This window comes from Aquila chrysaetos, chromosome 26 (genome assembly GCF_900496995.4).
Source record: "Aquila chrysaetos chrysaetos chromosome 26, bAquChr1.4, whole genome shotgun sequence".
Lineage (NCBI taxonomy): Eukaryota > Metazoa > Chordata > Aves > Accipitriformes > Accipitridae > Aquila > Aquila chrysaetos.
This window is the reverse complement of record NC_044029.1, coordinates 10000001-10017287: the sequence shown is the minus strand read 5'-3', so window position 1 is coordinate 10017287 and position 17287 is coordinate 10000001. Positions and strand designations below refer to the sequence as shown.

The window sequence follows — 17287 nt, the reverse complement described above, 5'->3', positions numbered from 1 at the left end:
CTACAATGCAAATCAGCTAAGCATACCTTTAAATATATGCTATATTCTTTACTTTAGCAAGTTCGTATGTTTAAAGTAAGGCATTTGCTAACATAACTTTATGAAACCAGGGCCGGTGAGAGTTGTATTCCATTGATTTGTTAAGCTCCCTAAAAGGGCTGCCAAATATATGACGTTAAATCCAATCTGAATTTATCCCAGTGTCTAATCTCATGCTGACTACAAACAATCCCTAAAATACCCATATACAAATGACCTTCCAGTTTCATTAATCTCCTGGAGTTTTCAGGTGTGTAGGCAAACAATTGTGAAATATGCTCAGCCACACATCTGGCTCCTGCCATCCCTGTGTTCTTCTTTCACCTTGTATTTCCTTGGCTGTCATCCCATCTCCTCTTTCTCTCCTTTTTCTACTTTGGGCGAGGAATATGTGGTGAATAAGAAATCCACAAAACCTGTGCTAGAAACTCACAGCTTTCCTATTCTGTAATTCTCTGGAATAAAGTAGAGACGATATCAGGAGATCCATTTATCACTCTCTGAGACATGTTCTTCAGCTTCACGGCTCTGTGTCACATATTGATATATTTGTTTGCTGTTGTGCAGAAATGTCAGGCATGCTCCGTGATCCCTATTTACTGATGAATACAAACCATTGTACAACCCCCCAAAATAACTCCAATTACTCAACCTCATGAGATCCAGAAAACAGAAATTTTCCATACGTGCTGATTAATTGCAGAGCAGTTGTGTTACGTAGTGAGCCCTGAACACCATGTCCTACAGTTACTGAGTCTCAGGACCTCCTGGAAAGCACTGTCATTCCCTCCCTGCCTGCAGCCCCAGCCTCTCTTCCATTAAAAAAAACAGGCACGGAGCTGGGGTGAGGGCATGTACTCAGTATTTAACTCCCAAGCATGGAGTTATGATGTGGTGAGCACGCTAGGATTCATGCAGCGTACTAGGATTTATGTGGTGTACCAGGAGAACAATTTTGTGGCAGACTGCATACCGGCGTAGATGCCACTACAGCCATCAGCTGTCAAAAATCAAGGTATGCAATTTAGCCAAGTTCATCTATCAATACTTAGGAAGTTGATCATCACACCCATGAATTCTATTGGATTGCATCCTACTTTTTCTGCTGTAGGAACAGTCAACCAGTCACCCCAGTTAAAATAACCTCAATGCTTTTAGGAGAAAGAATATTCAAAAAGGACCCGATTAGCCCGAGTCCTGTGAGTGATATTCGCAGAGCTCCCATGATGGTATAAGGGGTAAGTAATGACGATCACATGTATTGCCCAGGTCAGCGTGCTACCTTGGCTTTACAGTAACACTCTCCGTTCCACAGCTGTATGAGCAACGGACACTACAAGGCAAATTTATACTATAAATGCCATGGAGCAGGAACCATGTTTTAATATTTTTTTTTTACAACAAAATGGAGTCCTGGTCCTTTACTGGAGCTCTGTTGGGAGTGTAGTAATGCAATAACAATCACAGTAAAAATGTGCAATAAAAGCACTCCAATATGAATGTGAAGATGGACTGTATTACTACTAAATGTACCAATAAATATTTATATTTCTGCAGCACTCTAAGTTGTAATTAAGATTAGGCCACACTTTTTAATGCAAATAGAAATACAGTTTCACCCCAAAGGCAAAAGTCTGAGGCCACAGGTATTATAAAAATGAGAATATAACATTTAAACAAAAGAATAGTATGAATATTTGTCATAGATTTCCTAGTTACTTTTGTTTAATTATTTGGACCAAAGAGTTGGAAAAAAGAAAAGATGTGAAAGACTAAAAATTTGTCATCACTTGCTTAACAATAATCAGTGAAGGTGACAGGTATGATGTTTAAGGAGTGAATATTAGTGAGAGAATATACTGGATTAGGTTTATGCTCATTTTGATGAAGATGCTAATTTTATGGAGCGTTTGTGCTGCAAGCTTTAGAGGAAACTGGGAAATTTTAATCTCCAGTCATCATTTATTCAGAGATAAAACCAAAGCATTAAACCACCCATGTTTCTAATCATAGGGGACCAAGGTTTCATTAAGTCAAATGTTTCTGTCAGACAAAAAAATGAAGTAGATTTGAAGAGATTTGCAAAATATATTTAAAATATCTAGCTGTCTGCTCTTTTAGTGTATATTTAAACAACTGCTTCATAGCTGCACAGCAGGTTTGGGGGAACAATTAAGAAAGAGGAATTAGCAAATCACAGTTTTACATGGCTTTTTTACCTTTTGCCATGTTCTTTTAAGCAGTATCTTACAAAACTTAGATTTTTCTTTTCTTCAGAAACTGCAGTTAACAGCTTATAGCAGTTTGAGAGTAATGTATGTATGCTTCTTGATACATAAGGATGTGCCATAGAAGAAAATTGAGAGGTGCAATAGATCTCAGGCTGTTTTGTGAATAATCTGACTAAAACTAAACTCTACTCTTCAATGATAAATCTGTGATACTGGGATTCACTCTAGTCACAAATCTTTACATAACAAATCCCAAATTTCACAAGTAAATAAAACGAAGGAGAAGTATTAGCCATGACACAAGGTTCTAAGAAAAACATCAAAATTGCAGTGGAGATGCTTAGAAGCCTGAATCTATCATTTCAGTGGAAGAACCTGACTCTTCCTTAACAGCAGTAACATCCTGAAGCACCCTAATCTATTCATATTTGGGGTCTTACAATATTTGGAAAGTAAAAATAGAAAGTAACAGTTGTCTTGATGACATGATATTGAAAGGAGAGTAATATATACAAGTTACCAAGCACTCGACATCAAAGATTTTATTAGAACCATTAATCACACTGGATTAATGAAGGAATAAAAAGCCTCTCCCTTCAGCTACGTTTTTCTAAAGAAGCTCTCCATGAATACAAGCACAGACCACACATCCTTTCTGTTGATCACAGTCTTTCTTACAAACTGATTTCTTCTAAAGAATACGTAGGAGGCATTCAAATCAGATGAAAAGTCAATGCAAAATTTGAACATGCCATCATTATTTTAGGATTTGTTACAGGTGGCCACATGCTGAATGGAGGGGTAAGAGAACAGAGCATTTCAGGATGTCTTTTAAAAATACCCTAAGACATTTGGGCATCCACACACTTCTGCTCTGCAAAATCATTTCAGTGAAAATCAAAGTTGCTGAACTTATTTAACATATATTACTAGGTTGCCAACAGTACACTGTGGCCAACACATAAATAGGCATAAGTCACTAAGGAAATTTATAGACGGGGAAATTAAATCTATGAGCATTTTTTATCAATATTTTTGTATAACAATACTAAAATACATGCAAAATCATTATTTGCTGTCACAGTAGAAAATATATGTTCTTTTTGCACTCAAAATTGAAGAATTCTTCTCTGTGGTATAAATTTATGGAAATTACACTGAGAAACCACTTTTGCAAGTGGAATAGTGAAGTTTGTCTCAAATACATCAATAGAAATTAATGTTCTAAAGTGACTATCTGAAAAATGCCTTGAATTTTAGACCTATTCTGCCCTGAATTTAGTGAAAAATGCTTTTGACGGCAATGCAAAGATCAGCCCTGCTGACTTCAATATCCACAAAGACTTTTAGTGTTTTTTTCCTCTGAGAACTTAGATTAGAATTACTTGAGTACATAAAATGAAATAGCTATAGCAACTTAACTGACTATTTCTTGTGCTTATTTCTTTTTGACTTTGTAAAAAAATAAGGCAATGAAGGATGTAGTGCTGCTGTAGTAATTTTCAACCTTTTCAGCTGCCATGCCACTCATCCTAATTCAAATGTGTAGAGACAGGAATTAATGCTCTGGAATATGGAGTATGAGAAACATCCACAAAACCCCCCTTCATTTTGCTTCATTACCCCATTTAAAACTTAAGGGCAACAATAACTTTTTGCAGAGTTAACATGTAACTAGATGGCTAAGGGTAAAGGCAGAATGAAAAGCAATTACATATAGCATATAAAGATTAAATTTCAAATTAAGATATTTTTAATTATGTGCAACTTTGCAGAAAAGATACAATTTGGCACAATTACATAGACATTTAAAATTAAAGTTCAGACCACAAAGAAGGTCTCTCCGGAGTTAGACCTGTGTAAATTTATAGCTTAAAAAAAATAAAATTAATATGTAGGAGAGAGTTTAGAAAGCAATAACTTTCAGTTACACCATTCTGAGAAAATATGGTAAAACAAGGTACTATAGATGAAGGCTGTTTCAGATTTTTCGCAAAAAAAAAATACTTAAAGTCACCAGAAATAGGTATAAGCCATCTACCTGGCCTTCTTCAAAAAAAAAGTCACTGAATTTCACCCAGTTTCATCCAGAGATTTGACATCCATCATTTCTGAATTTCAGACTGATGAAATCCTGTGTATACTATACGTCCAAGAAATGCACATATTATTTTTCTCAGCAAACTATTCCTTTAACAACATTTCTACTCCAAAATCACTTTGCATTGTATTTACATAAAAAGGCTAAGGCCACCAAGAAACTCCTGCAACACAAAGTGCCTTAAGCTAATAGGACCTGAAACAGCTGGGGATAAAAATATGTTTTCACATCCAACCATGGGTAAAAAGCACATGCCATAGTCAGCTGAGGTTTTACTTTAAAATACATATATATTAAATATTACAGAATATTTCATTAGCAGTAACGATACTACAATCATGTCTGCAGCATCCCTCATGGTCAGAGTCAAAACTGTCCTCAACTGTTAAAAGTATCTGCATTTTTTACTGGTTTCTTGACTTGCCCTGCATAGCAAAAGTTAGGCAATTAACATGGTATTTGAAAGTTCTTTGGTCAATAAGTGTTTACGTTTTCTGGTGTTTCTGTTATAGAATATAAAGAATCATAAATTGCAAATCATCCTTTCTCTTCAGTTATGTATGAATGCTTTCATGGATGCTATAAAAAATAGCATTAGGGCACCCTAATGAGTAAAGTAACCCACTGGCAGGAAGAAACCCACTGCCCAAATACGTGAATGCATGCAGTTACACGAAGCAGAGGTCTATGGTCCAAAACTCCTGCAAGCTCTCTGATAGCTCCAAGAGTTAAATTTAGCCTCAAAGTTGAGTAAAATTCTGTAGAAGCAAGTGGAAATTGTAACAATGAGGTTTTAAAAGGAAGCTTGAGTGTTTTAAATATAATCTATGTGTCAATTGACAGAAGCAATATAACGTTTGGCATTTGCAAACAGCATTGGCATTGTCAACAAATGCTGAAGAAAAGCGTATGGTAGTACAGTGATATATAAACTCAAACCTGTAATTTCTCTAATTTCATATTCTACACAGTCCCAGTGTTTTCTGGGTTCCTAAAGTATATCTTTCAGATAATAAATGTAATTAAAGCTGTATTTGCCATGCCACATTTTCTACTAATGAAGAAAGATAGAAAAGCCAGCATATTAACCAGAAACAAAAAAGGGTTTTGGAATGCCACTTATCATACAATTCTTATTAATACAGGAAGATTTTACAAGGGCTGAATGAATGTTTAAAATGGGCAGGAGAAAATTCATGTGCAAAGTAAGTGCAGCCATTAAAAAAATTACTTTTTCACAGTATGGTATTAACTATGTATAAAGCTTAATTTTACATACAAGCCTTGGGAAAAAGCTCTGAAGGTTATTTTTTGGGAAACTGTTGAGAGTTCTGGGAAACAGTGAAATCTGTTAACGGAAATTGCAACTGTTGTCATTTAACACCGCACATTGCAGCAGAAATGGATTTAAAAGCATCGCTCTGGGCCGCGGTCTATAATCTAGGTATCCTTGCCCTGTGGAAGCCACTAGAGCTTGAGTTCCTGGTGACATATGGCACAAATGAAGTATCATAGTGTGTCATTTGCAAGTGCTGTAGTTTAGCATACTTTTAACAAGGACTCACCCTCGTAACACTAACAAGAGGATCTCAAAAGCTGTGGAAAAAAGTGGTTATCTTGTCAGTAATTTCAATAATAAAGTTAATTTCCATGAAGATCATAAATGACAAAACTGGGAAGGAAAATTCACATCCCACTTCCCTTGCAAATGAGACTGATTCTTCTCACATTAGTGTGTAAAAAGGAAGCTGGTTAGCAGAACTTTGTTGGAATTTGAAAATGTTCATATACTCACTGAAAAACATCACATATACCTTCAAAATGATCATAGTCAGACACTATTGTACCACTGAGCTTTGGTATTGGATGCACCACTTGCAGCTTGTCTAATTGCTAACTGCAAATTATAACCTTCAGAGACAAAACTATTTGGAGAGGCCATGCGTTACGTGGAACCAGATGAAAACCAGCATCATTTTAAAAGCACCTGAGGGGTAAGCAAGTGTAGCTATGTTTTACAGCAATTTTAACTAAAACCGGGAGGTAAATTTTTTTGAAAATTGTTAACAATATCTACTATTCATGTCAGCTACAACAGACACACTGAATAGGACATCTCTACCAGCTGTGAACAAATAATGGCTTCCAGTGTAAGCATAAAGAAAAAAATGTGATAATTTTGGGTACATTGTGTAATAACTGCTGATAAAAAGCAAATATTATAAGGATGACTGTGGAATTTAATTACTGTAGAGAGTTATCTTTCCCCAATCTGCATGAAAACTCACCAACAGCAATTCAGATTGCTGCTATGTTTAAAGGTCCCTTCTACTGCCACTAATCAGCTGCAGCAAAATAAAACAGTCAAATAACTTTTCCCCCTTGTAAACCACGTATTTAAAGAATTTGCAATCCATTCTTTAAATATAATATAGGCCCATTTTGTAATCTCCCCATATCTAGAAGCCCACTGCCTGACTCAGATTGCTTCTGCTGTTTGTAAGGAGTAAGACACCTAAATTTAGCTGTCTATGTATTAGGTGTCTGCATATGAGCTCGTTGTGAGAGTCAGTTACCTTACATAGGCATTTGGTGTCATCGTAGTGACAAGGAATATTCCTTCCCCACCTCGAGCTCCAGACAGACATGGCTCTCCTATCAATTTTGTGATGTATCTGGCAGCCCTGGCAGATTAACCACCAGGTTAGCTGGCAGACTGGATTTACTAGAGCTCCACAGACTACAGACAAATTTTAGATACCGGCTCACATGTAGACACTCAAATTCAAGAGTCCTAATTCTGAGCTGAATCCTGTGCTCTGTAAGATACGGTATAATGTTTAGTGTTTGTAAACATGTTTTACTAAGGAGCTGATGTACCCTATAAGTATTCTGCAGCTTGACACAATTTAAACCCAAGACTTCATATTCAGTAGAATAGTTAATATAACTGATTTGCTTAATTCTACCCCTATAACATTGTTGTTAAACCTGTAGTAAACATTCCCTTGATAATTTGATGCATATTTTATATTGTAATTTATAGGGAGTTGGCTTTTTGAAAACCTTACAAATTGCTAGCATATTAAAAATGTTACATAAAGTCAAAATAATTTCTGCGTAGCATTTACGTGAAAAGGAGATAAACTACATGTTCACTTTTTTATAGAAACTATTGCCTTCACAGAATCAAAACAGCAATGAACCATTTGGTGGACATTCTTGTTTCTGAAAAGTTCAGTGGAACCAACGACAGTGACTTATGCCATATCAATAGTCACTGTTGGAACTGCAGACCAAAGCCCTTTTCTATTACCCTTGTGTGACTACATATAAACATTAGCTACACGAGCTAAGTTACCCCAACGGATCCAACTGTCCATCTCAACTGCCCCTGCAGTTTAAAGTCAATGTGTGTTACTATTCCCTATCAAATATGACATTCTTTGTAAGATGGTGTCGGCAACTAGAGTTGAAAACAGCTTTGCCAGAGTTAGAGATGTTTTCACTCCCTTTGGTATGTATGTCATATGCTACAAAGACTGTTAAATGAGAGCTTATTTACCATCTAATGATGGAAAGCTATAGTCTCTGTTACTCAATTTTCCTCTTTATATAAGGATATTTCCAATAAGTACTCATGAGTGTCTGCAGTTTCTTATTGTTGCTCTGTGTCAGAGACACAGCCATAAGTTTTCAGAGAAAGGTGCCATCTTAACATACACATTTCTACTATTTTTTATCCCTGAATCTGATACTTGTTATATACCTAATCATATACTCATTTAATCAGGGGACCAATTTACCGTCATCATTTTATGTTTAGATATAGTCCTGAATATGTAGGACACTCAGAATCAGTATGAGAAAATGGATATGAAAGAAATTATTAATTCTCTTGGGAGAACAGACACTGAGTGACAGGAATACAGAATTTACTGAAAAACATATTCAATTCCCTTGGAAACTTGGCTCATTTATTTTCATATATAGTACAATAAATTTTTAAAGCCCTTTATTGCCTGTGTATTCACTGTGCAATCTAGTATAAAACCAGGCTTATATATTGCAGTTCTCTAATTAATTTTGTCTCGTTTAAATAACTAATTGTGTGAATATTATCTGACCTCTTGTTCAAATGCATTAACTGTTTGAAAATAATCCACTCATTCTCTTCCACATTGCTTCCCATCTAGCTCTTTTTTCATTATTATTTAATTGAATTTCCATTTTTCAGCTTTAACAGTTTCTTACAGTAAACTGGAATAACAGTATTTATATTGAGTTAATGGTCATGTTATGCTTGGTTGATTAAATGTCATTCTAAATGTTTTTAGTATCACGTAGACACAAAGTTTGTACAACATTTCTAAGGATTTGGGGCAAGAAAGGCTATGAAAGTCCTATTTCAATTTAATTTCATTGTGTATGTTTTTACTGCTTACCGTCAATACAAGTTTCACTCATTTTTTTAAAAAATTCCAGATAACAAGGCAATGCTCTAAAGACCTGGTCCCATGCCCCGTGAAGTGAACTTGGATTTAATTGGATCATGATTGGGAAGGATTAGAGGAGTGCGATGCATCTCAGTTCGCTTGACTGACCAAAGGGACTGCTTTCTATTTAATAAACACTAGTGCAAATAACAGATTATGCAACATAGTATAACTAAATCATTTGAAGCCAAGTATTCTGGAGACTGTGAAAGGAAGAATAAAAGAGGGATTTTATTTTTGTACAGATAAAGTGCAGTTAATTCAGAGAAGAAAGGGTTGATTCAAAATAATCTGGTCCATAGTTTATAAAAAGGAAGTACTAATATCTTAATTGCAGATCCTATTTTTAAGAAGTTACTTTAAGAAAGTAACTTTTTGAGATTAATATTAGAAAAAAATTACTTTAGGAGTCTCTATTTTACATTATCACACATTATTCTGAACTACAGGTATTTCATTTTTCCAGAATTATTTGGTAGTACTTTAAGTTTGTCTGTGGCTGTTTTCAGTTTGTCTTAAACCTGAGTAAAATGACACTGGCAAATGGACATAACTCAAAATAGCTTTAAACCAACTCTATTGCTTGTCTGACTTATTTGTAACAGTGTGAGAAGCACATGTCAGGTGGAGATTCAGAACATGATAGGAATGGTAAAATCACCAGCAGACTCTATTATTTATATTTTCTGGCTTCAGAATCATGTCTCTGGGGTGCAAAATTCCTTTCTGTATGTGTGTACAGCTGTGTGTGCAATACAGTTATGTGTTGCTGTTCACCCTTTCAAACAAAAGAGAACAGTCTGCAGAATACTGTACAGGAGAAAAAATCTATTGTCCAAGTTCACAATAGTTACATGGCACCACAGTTCACCATGATACACTGCAATTAAAAGGGAAGAGACAAACCTAAATTTCAAGGTCATCCATAATCCTTCCTCCATCAATGTTAACGTTTATATAATGTGTATATGTATGTGTTTGTTTTACTTAATTTTATAGTAAAATGGAAATTCAGACTATTAAATTGTTTATAGTATCTGACGCATTCGTTGGTTCACTCCTTTTCCATGTCCAACAAGAAATTTGGGAACCTGTCACTAGCTCTTGGATTTTGGCTTGCTCACAAGGGAATAGATGAAGGGAACAAATCAGCAACCAGAAGGTTGTATTAATCTTACAACCACCTTAAACAAGCCTCACTGAGCAGCTTACTGAGAATGTAATTGATCTGGTTTGTTGTTTTTTTTTTTCTGACAGTTTGAAGAAAAGTGACAGGGAATACATGGGACAGAGTATTAGAGAAATTGAACCTCAAAAGGGGAGAAAGTGTTTTATGTTACCTCCTGGTTAGCAGCAGCTAGTTCTTCTTCCAGTGCAGAGACTCTTTCTAAAGAAACCCTCAGTCGTTCCCTTACCTAGAAGAAAAATCAAAATATGTGCAGTAACGTAATTTCTATCAGTCTTTAAAGATTATATAATCTGCCATATGCACTACTGCATGCCCTGCCAGTCCATTTGCAGGCATGTGTGTTGCATCCTTTCATGAGTCATACTGTGTAGTAAACATTTAAACCTAACTATAGGAAGACTTAACCCACAAAAATAGGTGTCAAATTTTAAATGCCATACTGCTGTTCCACAGTTTGCCTATAATTTTATGAAATGCATAGCAAATGCAAATAATCTAAGACCACATTAGGCATAAAAATAAAACGTTGTTCACAAGCATCTTTTACAAAGGATAAGGAAAAAAACATTTGCAGATGTTAAGTCCACTCCATGGAAGATAACTAATCTGTTCATATTAATTGATTGCAACAAAATGACTGAAAAAATAACTTGCAGCATTGCCTTCAGGCACACATACTAAAGTTTTTTTACATCATCATGCAGTTTGTTTGGGTTCTGCAAAAAGTCATAAACAAGATATACTCTCATAAGCAGAAAAGACTGCTGTGTTTGTACCAGTTTCATAGATGACCTATTCTGTTCTAAGGATGTCTACGATCTACTCAATTATTATTACTATTGTAATTATTACTAAATATTAATTATTATTAAATAATAACAATTTAATACCTCTGAAGACATATTTACTGTTGTTTGAGTGCTCTGGCAAGCGTCAGCTCAGGTAGCATAGACAACCTAAGCTGGCAATGTAGTTGCCAGTCTCCCAATATGATTAAAGGCAAATCAGACCCAAAACAATCTTCAGGGCTGTGGGTATGTGACTTTCTCTCCTGACCATGAAGGGAGCCTATGGCAACTCCTCTCCTAATCTATACAACTTCATTAGGCACCTCACATGATTTTACAACCTGGCTAATTAGTAAACACTCAGGATATATTTCTATACATGTTCCACCTACACTGCGGCAATGCTGTTCCAGCTGGTGATCCAAGGATGTTTAAGGCTGTTAGCAATGTTTGTAGGGAAAGTTAGCATATTCTATTAGACCAAGAGATGCAGCTGGAAAACAAAGCAAAACAAAAATCAATCTTTCATGTACAATGGAACATTGTACATTTTCATGTACGTACAATTGTTTTCACACCCTTGACAAATATAGAAGATCCCTGAAAAGGTTGTGTATGTCCTAACGCTTTCATACTTTTTCCAGTGATACCTCTTAGTCTAATAAATATTACCTTTCCTTACATAATTTATTTTCCATTACTACTTATAGAAGTGAAATTTTGCACAGACTCACTACATCCCAAGAACGGCTTAGAATTTAATAGATGAAAATTACTTAGCAAAACTATAACATAGCATGTTCACTAAACTTTAAAACTAAATAAATCTACAGATCAAATACATATTCAGGAAAACAACACTAAAAAAGAAAATTATTCAGCCTTTCTAACAAATGCAAATATATTTGTTTATGCAGTACTTTGAGGTTTTTTGTTCTCTTTACATACTTCAGCTTTATTAACAGAAAAATTGAAAATTTATTTTATGTATTCACAGAAATTATTTGAATGCTCTCAGGTAACTATAGTTTTACTATACACTAAACAATATTGCTAGCCTTAACAGAACAGAAATCACAAGTGATTTATTCAAAGGAGCAAAAGAAAAGTGAATTGAAGAGTGTTAAGGTATAAGAAATATTAAGACATTCTCAAGATTAGAAATAATCCTCAATTTTTTAGTCCAATTTCTGATGTTTTAATTTCCGTCTATGCCTTCAGCTCTATAAGACTGAAAAAAACAAACTGTTAATGTTCCCAAAGATGCAGGTTGTAGCTTAAATGGACATTTCCTATAGGGTGTGACTATGTAGTCCATAGGTAAGCTGCAGTAACTGACTGTACCTGTTCCTCACCTGATGCAAAAGAAGTTGAAGCCATCTTGAAGTGGCAGTGACTGAGCCATCTGAGTGGCAGTAATGAGAGTGAAAATTACTACAAATTTTCATGGCTGTTTCAACTGTTTTCATGCACCAGAACAACAGAATACAGTGAAAATCTGCAATGGAACCCCAAATGATTTTGCTATTTATTAAATTTTTGTACTATTTTTCATCAAATATATATGTAAAAATCTTTAACCATAAAGCTTGCTTTCCAAAATGAGCTACACAATTCCTGGAAAACATCCTCATAAAGCTTCAGATTTATCATAGTACATAAGCTATTATCACAATCATTTTATATAATTTTTTTAGTATTCAATTCTAACACACTTGGAATATGTAAAATTAATTTAAAGTATTATCTTTACTAATTCTAATTTATTCATAATTTCCATCTAATTCTATTTTTCATAAAAATACTTCACACCAAATGTATAATGCATCAATTATTCTGGCTGTAATTGAAAAACTTTAATTGTTTAAATAGCTGAAAAAGTGTTTCTTACTTCATTTGCCTTTCCTTTTTCCTATTTTTTAAATCATATTCTGCTTGAAAAAGAGTACTATTTCTCCAGTTCTTCTACCAGCTTCCAAGGGCTGCTCAAGGACCTGTTTCCCCACCCAGATGGACGAAAAGTCCAAGGCAGTATGAGTCCACTACCTGGTACTCACATTTTTCCTCTCCCTCTCCTCCTACCATGCTCTCTGCCTTCCCAGAGGTTCCCCCAACTCCTCTGTGGATCCCCAAACTCTCTTTCTGTATCCTGCTTCTCTTCCCACCACCATTTCTGTCTTTCACTAGCTCTCCACTATTAAAGTCCATGTCCTACCAGTGAGGGGTGTAATCCTGTCTTCAAGAGGCCTGATTTCAACCTCTCTAACCACAGTGGGAGCTGGCAGACAACAATTTCTTAATGGAAATCTCAGCTTAGATGTAAAAAATACATGGAAAAATGACAGTCATCTTTCTGGCTTCAGTCCTCTTGGCTGTAAGCACTGCTGAGGGACAAGATGATTACGAGAAAATTCATAAGACGGCAGTTGTTAATAGCTGAAATGAAATGCAATGAGTTGGTAATTTTACTTTAAATTTTCATAAGTTTCCTGAAACCTCTGTGTATTCAAGCCTAAGTATTTTATAAATGAGAATGCATGCTTAAAAAATATGTTATAAGATGTCTACCACTGGCATTCACTTTGAACAGAGTTAGAATTTGCAAACTAACTAGGCCACATTACTGAGGAGGTCACAGCTCTACAAGGAGCTGGAATCAGAAAAATTATCCTTAACCTTTACACACTGTGGCATTGTAGAACTGAATCCTAGTGGGTTTTATATGGACATTTTAAAGCCTGAAAACAACAGTCCTTGGAAATAACAGGCATTTGTTTCAAAGAACATTTAGGAGACATTTTTTACATGGCACTTCAGAAAAAATAATAGGTAGACAATTAATATCTTTACTCTGAATATCAAGCTATTATATTCAAATCCAATTTTTTTCATTATTGTCAGTAACAACATGGAACAGTACAGTGTGACACAGAGCAACAGTTGGAAGTTGTTTCCTTTCCTTTGCCTTTCCTTGCCTTGCCTTGTCTTCCCTCCCTTCTATGTACACAGTTAATTCACTGCTTTTTTTATAATGACCTAACCAAAATTGCTGTCTGATGGCCCTTATTTGTTCTCTGAATATAAGAGTTGCTAAAGGAACTGAAAGCAACTGTGCCTTGGCACAGATGACTTCTTTTTTCCTTTCATCTGACCAGTAAGCAACTAATTCAGATTCACATTTGCCATGGCGGCATTGGAAATGTTGCAACTAATTCTTCATGTTCAACCACATACATAGTGGCTGTTAAAGTTGAGGGAAATCTTTGATTTTATCAGTGAAAAAGAGGAAAAGTGCTACATCAGCGCTCTGATCTGAAGGAGAAATCTGCTCTGGTTTACAGCCCAGAAACTAACTTTATTTCTGACTTTAAATTTCTTTCTCAGTCTTCAACTGATTTCAAAATAAACTCGAGGAAGAACACAAAAGCTGATTAAAGATTTCAGGTTTGGCCATTCACATTCCAGGAAAAAGTACAGGCTACAAATGCCATACTAACGTATGTGGTATACATATGTTTTGAAAAAAAATTTACTTTGAACAGTATTTACCAGTTGGTAATTGTATTAATGTTTTCCTTTGTAACTTTGTAAGTTCATATCGAATAACCTTTGAATCTAAACACGGGGCAACAGCCAAAGCCTCTGAAAAGCCATATACAAATGTATTGCAAAGAATTTTGTAATTATGTTACAGCAAACGAAACAAACAGAACCATGCTCATTTCTGAGAGGTGCAGGAAAGGGTGTTGTTCCTGGTCACTATCCTGTTAGAGAAAAAGGAGTTGGAACAAATGCAGACTATTTTTATCTGATAATTTGGGTTTTTTTCATATGATGAATGCAAATTAATTATTAGAATATTGCATTGTTTTCTCTTTTCTGGAAGTCAAAGACAGTGAGTCACTATAGTTCATAGAAGTAAGGATTATCGTAGTGAGATTGTGTTTATCACTTCAGAAATAACATACTACTTAAATTTCATATTGTCCTTCAACGTATTTCTACTTTCTTGGACACTAGATAAAGCTTTTCTAAGTAAAGTTTCATAAAGTAAAACTAACCAGATGTCACCTGATCTGTCAGAACATGCTATAATATGCATTTTTAAAGGACAGATTCCCATTACAGTGTCACAGACACAGCAGAGAAGAGTTGCTCTCCCCGTGTTAGAGGGTGTATCCAACATGTGCCCAGAAGACTGGGTATTCCTCCGGCTTTTAAATGCAACCACATTATCTTGAAATGTAACACAGTCAATGTCATGTTAGCACTGCTGTCGGTGCAAAATATCACCCATCTTTCTCTGTCTCCTAGCAACTGCTTCCCACTTTTTTCCTTGCTGTCAAATTCTTTCTTCATTCTCTCCAGATCTGCAGCCCACAAAGAGCTTTTAAAAAACACTTTTGCATGCTAGAATTGGATCACTTTTTTTTCATGGACAGTCTATTGAATAAAGGCTCTCCTAGCTACCTGCTAATGAATAAAAAGGTAGTGATAATGTTGACATGAATAGGTTGTTTTTATTCGCAAGAAGATTAGGCATACTTTTCTGCCATGAATTAATCTCAAGAGAACCAGTGTTTTTTGAATCTTAGCTAGGACAATAACACCTGGTGGTTGCTTTCCTTTGTGAAGATCAACTGGACACTTTTCAAAAAAAATTGACAAAAAAAATGGATTTGGAGAAGAAGTTGCTTCAAACAGTTTCTTCTTTCTAAATGCACATTTTAAATGTTGAACCCAAAGTTTAAAGCAAAACAGGAAAAATGTCTGCAGGAGAATAAACATGTTCAGACAGATATTAGAAGTCAATTATAGCTATAGAATGGTATATATAAAATAACCATTTTTCTAGCTTTTGTTCTTCCTGAATTGCATATAAGGAATATGTACTTCCTGATCTACTCTATACTCAATGTCATTCTAACCGTGAAGTTAATCTGGTCTTCTATATTCTATTCAACTTTAATGATGTCTAGTAAATCTCATCTTCATTTGCTGTATTATAAACTATTCTGTGTATATCCATATATAATATCCCAAAATATTTCATAGTACTGTCTTACCTTTTTTCTACAACTTTTCATTGCATGAAATAAAACAAAGAAAAGTATCAGCTACTTAGCAGCAGTAAGAGAAGTCTTTGAGATCTGAAGCATCAAGAAGGTGAGGGGTGATTAACTGAAGAGAAGTTTCCACACAGACTATCTTCCCTATGAATACAGCTGCAAATTTCAAGTGACTTTATGCAATAGCAAAGGCTATTAGAATGTTAAGTCAGAATTTCACATCGGTCCCAGTCATAATCAGTCCTAACCTCTAGTGTTTAAAACTTCCCATTTTTTAAACAATGCTTATTGTTTGTGGGATGTAACCTAACCTTACACTTAGGAAAAACAATCACTGAATTTAACTTTGTACATGAAGAAAATCTAGAATTGGTATTCGTAGCAGAACTGCCCATGTCCTGTGTTTTCAGATTTCTAAAAATACTAGCATAATTAGATATATAAAGATGTTTGAAAACATGTATAGCTTCTGTCAAATTAAATTTCTAAATAATAATAATGCAGTTAGTGCAGTATCAATTTCATTTGCTGTGACACAACTCACCCAAGAAGACACAATGAGTTTTCTTTGAGATACACATAAAATAGTAAATATTTATAAACTAAATTAACTCTTTCATTATCCCCATGCCCTAAAAAGAAAATTCTCACAAAGTACACTACAACTATGCAAGAACAGACTATGAATATTGTTGTTTGGCACTGCTAGGAGCTCGTATGGATAATGGGGTAAGAATAACAGCATGCTCTTACTACCACCTTCTCACTAGGATGTACCTATTGGGTTCAGCCAGACAGGACTGGCTCTCTAGTGTGGGAAGCTCATGACAAGCTTTCATTCTACAGGGGGTGAAGGGATGCTGAAGGAGCTGTCAGACACTGAAATAACTCAATGACACTCATGCTTTCTCTGAATAACGCAATCATGGCCGTGATCCCTTTATGGTGGTCTACCTTTTGGAAAAAAGGCAAAGGCAAATTCCAGACTTCATGTCATATTTCCACCTTCCAGTCTGTTTTGTATTTTTCATTGCATTTTGTTACAGTAATGAGGATGTTTTTGTAGTTCTTGTACTGTGTACATAACAATCCTTGCATGACCAGTGGCAGAGCTTGTTACACCACCTCGAGATGTTTTAGTGTAGGAAGTGAAAACATGAAAGAAAATTTGCATTTAGGAAGACTGTAAAGACTTTCTTGGGAGTTTTGTAAGTTTAAAAGGCAAACATTTTAATGAAAATATCTTGCTATGCTTTCTCAAGGGTGTAATGGCTCAATTATTGGTTTCAATGTCAACATTTTTTGTGAAGAAAAAAATTACAGGAAAGTTTTCATTATTTACTTGCAAAGGGTCATGATACATTTTCAACGCAC

General features: G+C 35.2%; 1 protein-coding gene across 19 annotated transcripts in view; it reads right to left on the bottom strand.

Moving 5' to 3' along the window:
• PPFIA2 (PTPRF interacting protein alpha 2) overlaps nucleotides 1-17287 on the bottom strand; it is a 344800-nt gene that overhangs the window by 103134 nt on the left and 224379 nt on the right. For all 19 annotated transcript variants that reach the window (XM_030002992.1, XM_030002986.1, XM_030002990.1 and 16 more), the window contains one exon: nucleotides 10208-10282. In XM_030002992.1, coding sequence (XP_029858852.1) covers nucleotides 10208-10282 — 75 coding nt within the window. The remainder of the gene's footprint in view (nucleotides 1-10207; nucleotides 10283-17287) is intronic.